This window comes from Mya arenaria, chromosome 13 (assembly GCF_026914265.1).
Source record: "Mya arenaria isolate MELC-2E11 chromosome 13, ASM2691426v1".
Lineage (NCBI taxonomy): Eukaryota > Metazoa > Mollusca > Bivalvia > Myida > Myidae > Mya > Mya arenaria.
In genome coordinates, this window is record NC_069134.1 from 13287873 (window position 1) to 13301457 (window position 13585).

The 13585-nt window shown below is 35.5% G+C and overlaps 2 protein-coding genes across 3 annotated transcripts; both read right to left on the reverse strand.

Moving 5' to 3' along the window:
- Positions 1–5713: 5713 nt before the first annotated feature.
- On the reverse strand, positions 5714–13361 carry LOC128213063 (uncharacterized). 2 transcript variants are annotated; one of them, XM_052918572.1, is made up of 9 exons: positions 8904–9014; positions 8548–8732; positions 8188–8438; positions 7918–8017; positions 7721–7796; positions 7374–7582; positions 6925–7253; positions 6613–6809; positions 5714–6237 (listed from the first exon to the last, which is right to left on the reverse strand). In XM_052918572.1, exons 1-7 carry the CDS (start codon positions 8917–8919, stop codon positions 6954–6956), a joined length of 1137 nt encoding a protein of 378 aa, XP_052774532.1. In that variant the 5' UTR covers positions 8920–9014; the 3' UTR covers positions 5714–6237; positions 6613–6809; positions 6925–6953. The 2 variants fall into 2 exon arrangements, with proteins under 2 accessions (XP_052774532.1, XP_052774531.1); XM_052918571.1 differs by lacking the exons at positions 5714–6237; positions 6613–6809; positions 6925–7253; ... (2 more) ...; positions 7918–8017; positions 8188–8438 and adding exons at positions 9201–9536; positions 9713–13361 and having other exon boundaries at positions 8594–8732; positions 8904–9070.
- On the reverse strand, positions 5941–6828 carry LOC128215039 (apolipophorins-like). The gene is made up of 2 exons (XM_052921770.1): positions 6613–6828; positions 5941–6237 (listed from the first exon to the last, which is right to left on the reverse strand). Exons 1-2 carry the CDS (start codon positions 6826–6828, stop codon positions 5941–5943), a joined length of 513 nt encoding a protein of 170 aa, XP_052777730.1.
- Positions 13362–13585: the final 224 nt, after the last annotated feature.

Here is a 13585-nt window from a genome sequence, read left to right on the forward strand (position 1 = left end):
AATGATTCACATTAAAACCATTAACATCATGTGTACGAATATTTGATTCATTTGTTTGTTGAATTTTTATGGGGCATAATTATTGATGTGTGTTATTTGAATGCTTGCATTGCTCAGTGCTGTTAAATTATTTTATCAAAAACTGTGTACATAAGCTTGTTGGTTATTTTCACCAACGGTGTTACAAATGAACTAGCGAGGGTTTTTATCGAGGGTATGGATAACATGGTGATTGTTCGAAAGTGGTAAGAATAATATAATGACAGGAAAATTATTTTTGTGATAGTTTTTGTAGTCATTTGTATTCATTGTTATGTGAACTATTGTGTTGTATCGACATAATGACAAATTTATTAAAATTCTAAAAACCCTAAAAAAAAAAAAAAAAAAAAAAAAACGTTATCAACAACATCGATATTATGGGCATTATATGTCTTTGATGTATTTACATATAACCCCCATGCTTTGCAATACGAGTAAAGAGTGTTTAAATGGTTTTGGACTTCTTCGGGCGATTGCCCTAAAATGGGCATATCATCAGCAAACAGCAACATAATCAATACAATATCATTAATACTTAAACCGGAAGTGATGCTATCTTGTATATATAGTTCTAAGTCCTCTACAAACAGGGAAAAAGAATCGTGGATATAACCTCCCACTGGCGCAGGCCAACGGCATAACTAAAGTTTTCAAAGTAAGATGTACATGATTTCACACAAGATTTAACATTTTCATACATATCTTTCACTATTCAAAGTAGTATACCTTTTATACCAGAGTTATACAATTTAAGCCATAGAGCATTGCGATAAATACTATCAAAACACTTCAACATGTCGACATAAATAACATATAATCTTTTATTATCATTAATATATTTTTGCACAATAGACATTTAAATATAAATTGCGTCAACCGTTGAGCAACCTTTTCGAAATCCGAATTGTGCATCCGAAATAGTGGCATTAGCTTCACAAAATAACTTGATGCGCTTATTTAAAATTGTTGTACTTTTGAAAAACAACTAACAAGTGTAATTCCTCTGTAATTATTGACATCATTAACAGAACCTTTTTATGGGGAGGAATAATGGCACCTTCTGTCTCTTTTCCGAAAAAAAGCAGACACTAAAATGCTATTAAATACATCACAAAAGTGGCTTGTTAATATGTCAACGCATTCAATAAAGTACCCATTTAATATACAGTCGCTACCAGCCGATTTATTACGTTTTAAATGCTGTATTGCGCTACAAACTTCAATAACAGAAATAGGTTGGTCTAACTCTATAAATGTATAGTTATCTTCATCAAAACTGCTCAGCCTCATCGTTATTGCAATCAAACGTATTATGGCTAAGATTTTCAAAAAATGTTTTAAAATCTTCCAAAGGGATATAACAATTGTTAACTTTATTATTTGATTTAAAATTTCCAAAATTCTCTAGGTTTGTTTTCCCTTAAATTCTCAATATCCTTCTTTTTTTGACGATAAGCAAAGGTTTATTTTACGAAGTAAATCTTTATAAGACTTCTTTTGTGCACACTGAGTAACACTATTAATATCAGTTTTATTCGGATTAAAAATATGTAAAGCTTCTTGGTATAATTGTCGTGCATTTACACATTTGTTATAAAATCAATCAGCATTTTCCGTACAACTATCAATATCAAACAATGGTTTGTTACTGTGAGTAAAACGTTTAGAAAATAACGGGTCCGCGACACTGCAGATTGTAGCCGTAAATCTATCTAAATCATCATTAATTGAAATCTATTTAAACAGTATATATTGTCAACAATATCATCGAAAACAGGTAATTTTGTACTAATCCCATTGCGAAATTGTCCACGTAGAGTATTATCCCATTTAAATTTAAACTCAGTGTATGTCTTGTAACTAGTCGAAAAATTATTACAATATAATGAAAAATGTATTGGGGCGTGATCGCTCCATTCATTGAAATCGCCAATAGTAAAGTTGGATATCATTGAAAAGTTACATTCATGGGTCAGTAAGTAAGCAATTACAGAAGATCCGTTATGCGAATAAAAAGTATGTTTGAAACTGTTACCATTTCTACCATTTATAATGCGAATACAAGTTGATTTACAAAGATCAAGAAATTTAATCACATGACTGTTATGTACATTTTCAACAGAGGCCCTAACAGATGCATAATCAGGTTATCAAGAACAGTATTAACATTATCATGTGTAATAAAATCGCATTAGTTGCCGACACGGCTATTAAAATCAACAGATAAAAATATTTTACCAATTTCAGAAATCTATGTGATGTCATTTTCTAGGATTTCAAAAAGATCTACGTTAAATGTATTATAAACTGGCGAACCTTCGCCCCATATATAAGATATACACATCTTCCTCAGTATTAATGAACTTACGATCTAATTTTAACCAGATAATGCTATCATAATGATTTTTTACAATTTGAATGCCGTTTACTAGATGGTCTTTAAAGTAAATAACAATACCACCGCTATTTTTACGGGCGTTTATGTGTTGAAATTTTCTGTAAAAATTATACGAACTGTAACCGCTTAAATTAACGTTACTAGATGAATTTGTCCAAGTTTCATATAAAAAACAAATATCAAATGAGCTTAACAAATCAGTAAAATCAGTATTGTCTTTTTTACAATAGGTTAAACCAGTTATGTTCCACGACAGGATAGAAATCTCACCTCCGTCGTGTCCCTATGCCCTCACAGCTTCTTTCTCTTCTGGATGACATCGGGGGGGGGGGGGGGAAATTGTTCAAAAACTCGGAACTGGGTCCAATCAAGCTGCTTCCATGATTTACGATCCTTTCCCGGTCTTTGAAAAAAGTAAACTTTGCAATTATATTTCTGGTCTTGCCCGCATTTGGGGAACCTGGTAAACCCTCTCAAACCGAATGTGTCCGCTAACTCACGGGCGATCTTGAAAGTGTCCTAGAGATGCTGACGCAGCTTCCGCACTGTTGCTTCCCGTCGGCTATAAAAATTGTGTTCATTATAAATAAGCAAATGCCTAAGCGTGAACAGGAAGATTGTCTTTAAATGCAAATAATTCAAAACAAGATAAACTTTTAAATATCTTATAATGTATAAAAATAGAGTATTCCATGTAATGTCATACTTATGTTTTCTAAAATGTGAAATTCCTCACATGTTCGCCAATGCCTCAGTGAAAACTGTTTGACTTTTATAACTCTAACTAAGTTTAAACGCAAAATTACATATGTATGTTTGTTTTCTTTCAGGCGCTGCATCTTGCGTTACTCCAGACGTGTTGTTCATGGCGAGGATTTTGTCTTATTAGCAGTTCATGATTTATATTCAAGTTCATAATAGCTCTCTCAACCACATTATGGGTAACATTTTAATCAGATAATGTGTTTGAAGAGGTGTTCTAAGACATGTGCACAATGGCCTACCACTACATATACAGTTGAATTACTATACATATATTTTGAACTCGATTATATAGTTTTCATTCATAATTAGGTGAGACTCACAAAACTTACTAATATTTGAAGTTCCAAATTGAAATTTTTGTACTAACTGTATTATTTATAGCTGCACTTTAACCGTATGTAACGGTTTTATTCTTCCTATACTTAAACGTTTTTGTTGGGTTAAGTTATTTTTGTACTAAAGCATAATTTGGGTTTTCAGATTTATTTACAGTTGAACACCGCTATTCCGAACACCGTTTTTCAGAAATTATCGTTATTTCGAAAACATTTCCGTCCCGATATTTCTCCTTTTTTGTTCAACAAAATGTTTAACCTTTAATCCAAAATCGCTATTCCGAAGTAAAAATTACGGTCCTGATTTGATATTTCACACCTATTTATCTATCCTTATTTTGAACTCGATCATCTCATCATTTTTCACACCATACTACGAATACACTCGAGCATCGAATTAATGTGACAATGGAGCACAATTAGGGCTTGTTAAAGAATGACATTGAGATCGCATACTTTACAAACATCGTTGTCAGAAAATCAGTGATTTATTTCGGTGATGAAGTGTGTATATAATTGCTGGATAACACAACCAGAATATCATTCGAAAATATCTCATCAGGTTTGAATGCCGCACTGCTCACTCGAAACGCTACCAAGCAATCTGGTTAATGGCCCGGTAACCTATCCGGGAGGAAACAATTTGCATATATGTGCTGTCATTTTGTTTTAAATGTTTAATGTTGTTTTAATAAAGAAAAATAATGATGAATTACTTGTTATCGCTTTATTAAACAATAATTCAACGAACATGTATACGAAAGATCACTTAAACCGAATGCATCGTATTGGTAACGTCAAACCGACATTGCAATCTTCACGACTTAATATTCCACGTCATATATAATTCGCGAACGCTGTCATTTTCTGAAAAGTGTTCATCCGAACTATCGATTCTTCGAAATAATGTCTTGGGTCCCTACGATTTCGGATTAACGGTGTTCAACTTTATTTTACAATATTATTTTGATAATTACAAGCATAACTTTTCATCCTGTAAAAAAGAAATTTGTAATCCAATTGGTCTAAGCTGAAATCCGACGAAAAAATAATTGAATATCATAATTATTATATGTATAAATGTATGTCTTAGCCTTTAAGTTTATGCGTTGAAATATAAATTGCCAAAGGTATTGTGCTAATTAGCAAATATCGTTTTACAGAAAATGCATTTAGACATTGGCTTATACGCGGGGAATAAGGATCATTTATTTTTGTTCATTTTCTCGAAAGAATCATGGGTGGTCGTCTGCACATTTAATGATGAGAGAAATATCGTGCAAAATTGTAAATTTATAAATTACCAGCATTGTGTGCTTCCTTTGTTTCAAGTTGTTTTGGTTTACTAATGCTTATTTCAATGATAAGAGTTTAGCTTTATAATTCAATAGTACAAGGACAACTTCAGGGACAAGGTCAGTAGTCAACAATGCAAGTATATCCGATCAAAGCGTTTATATTTTACCGTAAGCACGTTCCATTCCCCTTGTTTATATTCAGAATTAGTAGCAGTTAAATGTGTTTTAACCTAACAATGTGTTGTTGATGATCTTCAACTAGTAACAATTGTCCTGTCAACCTCTAAGACGTCATAGGAAAGATACGTGTCAAAATATTAGTGTAATTTTCGCCGTTCATATATTTTGTCGATTATTATTTTGTTAATGTTGTCACTGACCGCTTATAGGCGGTATCTGAATTTATTTTTTGTGACGGTATGATTCTCTCGCTGAGTGTCTGTTAAGCTTTTATTACTGAGCCATGAAGAAATCTTGTGGAACAATGGATACTTCAGTGGCAAGACCAGCAGCCATACAAACTGTGACGTTGTTGAATGACACACTGCCTAAGTTCAACATACATTTAAACGCAAGCTAAGAAAGAAGTCGACCAGAACCTTACTCAATGCGAAAACATTAAACAATGTTATATCTCTGTCCCAAATTATAAGGATTCCTATTCCATCTACAATTATATTTGATTGTATAATGTCACACTTACGCAACAATATACCGGAAAAAATGTTTGCGAATTGTGGACAACTTTAAAATGTCCCCCAACAGAGAGGAAATAATACATTTAAGTACAAATGATGCTTTGATTATTTATTCAGTGTTTAATTGTACAGCAGTTGATTTTTGTGTTTGCTTATAAAATACTACAATATCTTTCAGTTTAAAGTTTTAAAAAGTACAGTTATAAAATTATTAATATGTTTGTTATTAAAAGCAAATACATGATCTTGAAAATTGAAATACATTATACTTTACTATAAAATAACGTTGAAAAGAAAAACGTTTTTTTAAATTCTGTCAGTTTAAAGTTGAGAGTCAATCACAGTTAAAATCACAAAGTATGTCCATTTGGTTTTGGCAGTTGGGTCCTAGAGAACGTCTAAGCTCAGCGGCATTTGCCAGTGCCAACTTCCCAGGTCTTCACAAAGCGGTCAGCATTGTCACTTGGCTTTCCAAACGACGTCATCATGTCGTTGTAGGGCTCGTTGTCATAGCTACCGAGGAGTCCGTTTGTCTTTCCGAAGTAGAAGCCGTTCATCACAATAGTGTACGAGTCGAGCTCTTTCACGTAGTCAACGTCAAGATGGCCAGCAACATTGATTTTCACGTGGCCATTCAGTGACGTCATCGTTGTGTCTCTAAAGACCGCTGGTAATGCAGTTAGCTGCCGATCAACCTTGATCTGTGGATTGGATAGAGAACGTGCAATAAAGAAAAAAAGAAAACCTAAATTCCAAATAAGGATGTTTCTAGTGAGTTTTCAGTATGTGGTGAAAGCCAAGTGGTAGGCGTATCGGACTCTGAATTAAAAGGAAACAAAGTAAGATCACCGCTCGTAGTTTCGTCGATGATAATAGTGTTTGACAACAAGAGTGGTGAAGTCACATGTCTCAATTCAATGTACATATCAGATAACAATGTTCATATTTTCATCGCTAAAAAGCTTTAAAGATCTTGTGTTATGTTACATGCTAAACTTACTGGCATCATTGCAGTAATTGCAGCTTATGTTCCTAACATAAGAGATAAGCAAATTAACAAACACACAAACACACACCTGTCCATCGGCTAAGAGCTCAATGGCCTTCCCGTCAGCGATAATAACCAGGGTTTTATTGTTGTTTTCCTTGTTGAGGACCACTGTGAAATTACCGTTGACGTTGTCTTTAGCTAGGAGGAAAGTGCAGCTCTTGGTCAAGTCGTAGGTCAGCCCATCGAACGTGGTAATAGTGTCACCCTCAATGGTAGCGATGGCTGTAAATATTACCAACATAAATCATTTATTCTTACATTTTAAAGAAGATACGCTACTAAAGTTAAAACTATTAAAAGACGAGAGTAAACTAGATGTAATTAACTATCAATGTACCTTCATAAGGGGGCAGCCATTTTGAGACATCAGATGACGGCAGCGAGATACTTGGCATTTTGGGAATGTACTTTCTGTGTCTTTGACATGTCCATTTCTATTACTGGAACAGCATCTAAAGTCTTGATTGGCAACGGCAAATGGATTTCAGCTTGAATTTCACCGTGTTTCGGGTCATAAACGGTGATCGTACTCTTTTTAAGGTTCAGGAGTGTGGCTTTAATATCTGAAAGTTCTATCTCGATTTCTTCTTTAATCCAATCAATTATTGCTTGTGCAATTATTTCTGCATTTTCTCTAATTTCCCAATATTTGTAGGCATTGTAACCCTGAAAAATATCGAATCATGTAAATATTACATAAATAATGAAATAACGAATCCAGCTAAAAATGTTAAATGCAAATCTATCAATGTTTAAATTCATCTGAAAGCAACAAATATGTCTTACGTGCTGGTAGGCGCCACCAACTTGTTTATTTGCCAACAAGCGAGATACTCTGGTATTGATAGCGTCATTTACACCATAAATTGCAGATGTGTACTTGTCAGCCATGTTGGTCATGTGATCATTGCTCATTTGCGACATATAGTTAACGTAAGTATTGTACTTGTCGTTCACAGAGGTCATAACTGGTGCGGTGATGTTGTAAACATGGCCTGAAATACAATAGTGTTATTCATATAGCAAACGCATTGTTTTAAACTTAGGTAAAATAATGAGGTCTCCTACACAACCTGACAAAATATAACCACATATAGACAATGCTTCTTTCAATATAACAAACGAACATTTACCTGAGTATATGTTGTAGACATTCTCAGCAGACTGCATGATCATCCCCGATGATTTCTCTACCTCCAGTATTATGTTCTACAAAAATATTTTCAACACTGTTATTCAAATGATTTTGGTGTGACAATTAGTACATCCCTACATTCCGCTAAATATCATGACATGATGCGTTTTCAAATTTAAAAAAGTGTAGACAAACCTTGATCGTTTCCTTGGAGACTCCCATTGACTTTGACAGTTCATCGGACAGATTGTTCATGCACTCACTGGTCGCCAGAGACATGTCGTGTAGTTTGAGTCTAATAAGATATGAAGATGAATGCAACGTGTTCACTTTTTTACCAAAACATTTATAAGACAAACACAAAATGATTTACATTTCACGATTGCTGAAGATCATAATATGTTAGCATCCTTAACAACGGTTATATTAAATGAAAACTAAAATAAACAACGTAGGTTTACATACTTTGTCTTTTCAGCAGCAGCTAGAACTACATCGACGATATCACGCATGTGATACTGATTGAGCTCATACATGATGGCCAGTCGCTCAAGTTGTTCAGTGGCAGTGGCAACAAACGGTTCCGATTCCTCCATAAAAGAACGATTGATGATACTAGACTTTTGTCTAAGTTCGGCGCTAATACTCTCACTTACAGCATCAGCAAAGCTGGAGAGCTGGCGTTTGTAGGTAGAAGACTTCTTTGCTGTGTATTCCTTTAATAATTCAATTCATAGCGAATAAGAAAGGTACAAATTACATAGATAAATATTCAATATACAAACAGATAGAAAGGAATCAACTTTCCAATTAAGTTAAACTTACTTTTAGATCAGCAATCATATCTGGTCGCCAATGGATTCTGCTGTGAAGAAGATGAGAGCTGTTTAGACGTAAAGCAAGCAGTCCGTCACTTATTCTCTGTCTGTTGATCACATGGTACAATTCAGCTGCAATGGCAGAATTATTCACGTACTTCGCGCTTACATGAAGCTCACTGGTTGGGTTTTCTGAAATGAAAAGTCGTAAATGTTGCTAATGACAATTAAAATAAATCCATTTTAAAACTTTCACAATTGTATTCTTCTATGATATAACCTTTCATTATATTAAAACGTTAGAAAGGAACGATACATTTGTCCAATACAGATGCATCGAAAGAAGTTAACTTTCAACCTTACCCAAATCGTAGTTCATCTGAAAGTCGATGCTGCGTTTAACAGGAATCAAACGAAACAATAGTATTCAGTGGTTTTTTGTTGTCATATTTGTTGACCAAGGAAAGGCGATATGGGGATCCAGCCTGGATGTTTCCGTTGATTCCAACCTTCTTCATTGGAGTGTCAATCTTAGAATAAAGAAATATAAGACAAACATTATAAAATTATGAAGTTTAAAATGTTTAAATTCAAATATAATCAGTTCTTGTTATATGAATAAAATGGTTCTTTTGAAAAAAAATCTGATAAAATACTTACATTTAGTTCGACGCCTTTACGGATTTTGTCAAGTTCTCCATTGACTGTGAACTGTTTAGTCTCGCGTCTTGCAGTAAGGTATTTGACATCAACTGCTCCTGTCATTTTTTCGTTTGAATTTCCCACATGAGAAACGACCTCAACATTGACGCTAGTGTATGGGTGACTTATTCCGAATGTAAAGCTGTAATTTCTAGAATCCCAAGAAGATATGTCCTCAACACGAGAGTTAATTGTGATTTTTTTTCGGGAATCTTTAGAATAGGTTAGTTCTGTTTTTCCGTCAAATATGATACGCCCTCTGTTCAGAATCATTTCGGAATCGATCTGAAGATCCTGCAAGTATAAAACAATAATGACTCCGTATGCAATTGAAACTGCAATAACGTGCCTGATATCAAGAATGTTGCGAATCAAACCATTTGAAATATAATAAAATTCTTAGTCAATCCTAATTCAAAATTGTAATTATATAAAACTAGAAAATATTTACTTTGATTGTAAACGTTTACCTTTCCTAGGCTTGGCAACATCACTGTCATGTCAGCCTTCATCGAATCGGATTGAGATTTGATTTCGGAGCGGAATCCAACTTTCTTTGTTTCATCTTTGTCTGCGTCCCAAAACAGGAAACCTTCGGTAGCCCCGTTTTGTACTTTGCCGGTTACTTTAAGACTTCTTGTAGGAAGAATAATTTTTGCGAACGACTCGGATATCTCGTACCCATAGCGATTAGTATTGATGACTAGGCTTGATTTCTTAAGAGAACCGTTCAAATCCAGCTGCATTGTTGGACAGTTGTACTTAGCAACCACGCTCTTTGCGATTGGGTCAATTGTTCCGGTTAGTGTCAATCCGGTGTTCTTTTCGAAAATATCGTTTGTAAAAGAAACAGATCCTTGATAAACTCGTCCGATGTTACCACTGACGTCTGCAGAAAAGGTTATTGGAGAGCGCATTGTTACAGACAAAGCCTTGTTCTGAGCGCTGCTAAAAGTAATATCACCGGCTAAAGTGGTTTTTCCGTTAAAAACTGGGGATATCTTTCCAGAGTAGATAATTCCTTGTTTCTTTTCCATTTTGATATCAACACCCGCTTGTCTAACCATATCGAAAGGTGTTCTTAAATTTATGTTTCCAGTAGTTGAAAGACTATTGTCAGTTAGAGTTCCATCAAGGACAATGGACTGTGAAGAAGACCAACTTATTTCTGACTTAGTTGTATATTTACCTTTGTTTTCTTCGTTTGTGACGGTTATTTTGATGTTTTCGAAATTTCTAATCTGACTGGTAAGACTTACGGAGCCGTCCAAATTCAGCAGTGAGAACAAACGCAGATTTGCCTGGGCCCTGATGGATGGAGCAGCAGATGATGTAAAGGCAGCTGTTGATTGGAAGTTACGCATTTCTCCATTGTATGACAGTTGCACTTCGTGATTTTCATACCCTTGGAAGGGGGTGGACAATTTAAATGTAAGGCTGTTGCTGTTCATATCAATCGACGCAGAAAGTGTCTTATCTTGCATGTAGGCAACATTAACTTGTCCGTTTATTGAATCTTTTCCAATGACATATTTGACATCTGCACCTAACTTTTCAAAACCGGCGAACGGTGTGGTAAACGAAACAGTTGCTGTTGGGGGGTTATTATTAATTGTCAAAGTGCCACTGATATCCTTATTCATAATGGATATGTCTGCATCACACTCAAAGCCATCTGATAGAGAAGCATGTCTATATGAAGCTTTGGTAAATTCACAGCCCTGAAATGGTGTTGTCATGTCTAAGGACATTGAAAGTCTTCGCCATCCGTAATTAGAATACTGGAGGTTGGATTCAAACAAACTTTTATTTTTTGCTTGTACTGTTGACTTGGTGGTAAATCGCCTGTAGGTACCCGAATGCTCAAATGTGACTGCAATGTCACTTAAGTGTTCGAATGGTGTATCAAGTTTGAACAATGCGTTTATTTCATTTGAAAGGTCCAAGCTAGCTTCAGTCGAGTACAAACTTCCAAGTATTTTAGCATCAGCAGATGCTTTAAAATTCGGCAAATCGGCATCGTACTTAACCTGTATATGCTGGTCATCTACGTATCCAGCAAACGTCGTTTTAAGAGAATAATCTAGATTTAAGGACGATATGCCGATGGAGAAAGTTCCGGTAGATATTAAATTGTTGTCTTCACCCATTGAAACAACGAGCGATTTCGAGAATTGACTTGGTTGTCCCGTCAGAGTTAATTCAATGTTAAGGTCTTCCGTGTAAGGTGTTTCAAGCTTTGCCACTGTCTGCACATTTTTTCCCGAAATTGTTGACTCAAACGAAGCAGCAATTTGTTTTCCGGTCAGATAATTTATTTGTGTATCAAAAGACACACTGTCGTTGTTGCTTGCAAAATGGATGTTACCTCCAACGTTTTCATATCCACTGAATGGTGTAGATATGGCAAGTGTAGCGGATAGCTTGGGCTGAGTCTGGATTTCACTGTTGAAAGAAAATTTATTTCCAGGCATTGAAACTGTTAAATCGGCCTTGGCATTTGGATACTGTCCACTGTATGCAAATTCTGCCTCACTGTTTCCATATGGAGAATTTATGGAAATGCTAGATTTAATTCCTCGTTCTGTATTCAGTTTACCGTCGAGTGTCATTTTCTTTCCTAGTGCTTCCATATTAACACTGCCTGTATAGCTTGAGTAGCCCCTATTTAAACTGACAGATCCTCGAATTGTTCCAGTTACATGTGAGTTCATTGAAAAGGATGCACCCATATCGTTACCAAAGTAAAAGCTAGTATCTAAAGAATTTGGTTGGCCGTTAAATGTAGCTTTTATATTAATTGAATTTCCATTCAACTGAGGTTCCACGTTGAAGGAACCAGTTACTGGTTCCATATACGGAGTGACGACGGCAAAGGAACCTTGTGGGTACGGTGTCGATTGAAAAGAAATATCGGTCGTGAATGGAGTGCCATTGAAACGAAGTTCAGCTCTAGTTGTGAATTTCTGCATATCTCCGGAGTGGTCGAACGAAATCTGAAGTGCTGGTGTAAGGACTGACTGACAAACAATTTTCAAAGAGATTCCTTTCACATTAGATAATTGAAAGTTACCTGTCAAGAGTGTCCTTCTTCCTGTCTTAATTTGGATAAGGCCATCTGAGTTAGGAAATATTCCATTATATGACAACTTAGATGTTACAGTTTTGTAACCTTCAAATGGTGTCTTTACTGTCATAAAGGTGTCAATGCCATTGGTTGTGTCAACACTGGAATCGAAGGAAAATGTATTTTCGCCGACAGAATATTCCATTGCACTTTGGAACTTTTGGGCATTGCCAACAAATTCGAGTCCCAATCCAATTGAAGGAAAATATGGACTTGAAGCTGAGATTTTCATTTCAGATTTCGACCCGATGTTGAATAGCATATGCGCTTCTGTTTTTTCTCCATTTATTGTAATTTCTGCTTGGTTTTCAAAGTCAAGAACTTTCCCTTTATGACTAAATGATGCAGACAGGGTTTTAATATATTCATTCGTGGACTTCAAAGAAAGGCTTGCCCGCAGAGGTGAAGTTTCAAAAGACAATTTGCTTGAAAATATTTCTTGGGTTCCTTTTGCAAAACTAGCACTTCCCAAAATACCACCATCCGACTTAAACTGAATATTCATGAAGCTAGATTGTCCATCCACCGCTAGTTCTCCCTTAACGTCAAAGTGGTCATAGGTCCCGTCAACGAAAATGGATCCCGATAGTGTTTTGACAGGTGTTTTGAAATTAAAAGACCCTTGAAGAGGATTAACGTTTGCGGAGAGGTCAGAATCTAAAATGGTTTCGGATGCAACGATGAGCTGAGCACTTGACTGAAAATTTGTCCATGGTCCGCTTTTTGAGAGAGTGGCTTGGATATCTCGTATTGGGTTTTTTATAGTAAGGTCGAGATTAATTGGGTTTGACTGAAATGCTACTTCGCTGTCAAGCATCACTGTCGATCCAATGGTGAACTTAGCCTGGGTTTTAAAATTTCGTACAGATCCGTCAACTGCATAAGAGGCAAAGATATTCTTAAATGGATTCTTTAAAGTGATGCTTCCGCGAATAGGGTTTGTACCAAGCGAAACTTGACTGTCTATTATTGTTTTTGACTCTGTTGATAGTTTTGCTATTACCACTTAAAGGCCCTGTTTGTCTTATTTCGATGTTTCCAATTTTATCGCCGATCTTTACTTCGCTAACAACCTTGTACGTTAATGGAACAAGATTTATGGAGAATTTACCCTGAATGGGTTCTACCATTGGCGATTCAATGCTAAGGAATCCCTCGGCGTCATTCATAATCGACAACCCGGCATCAAGGCTATGTTTATCATTATCCAATTTAA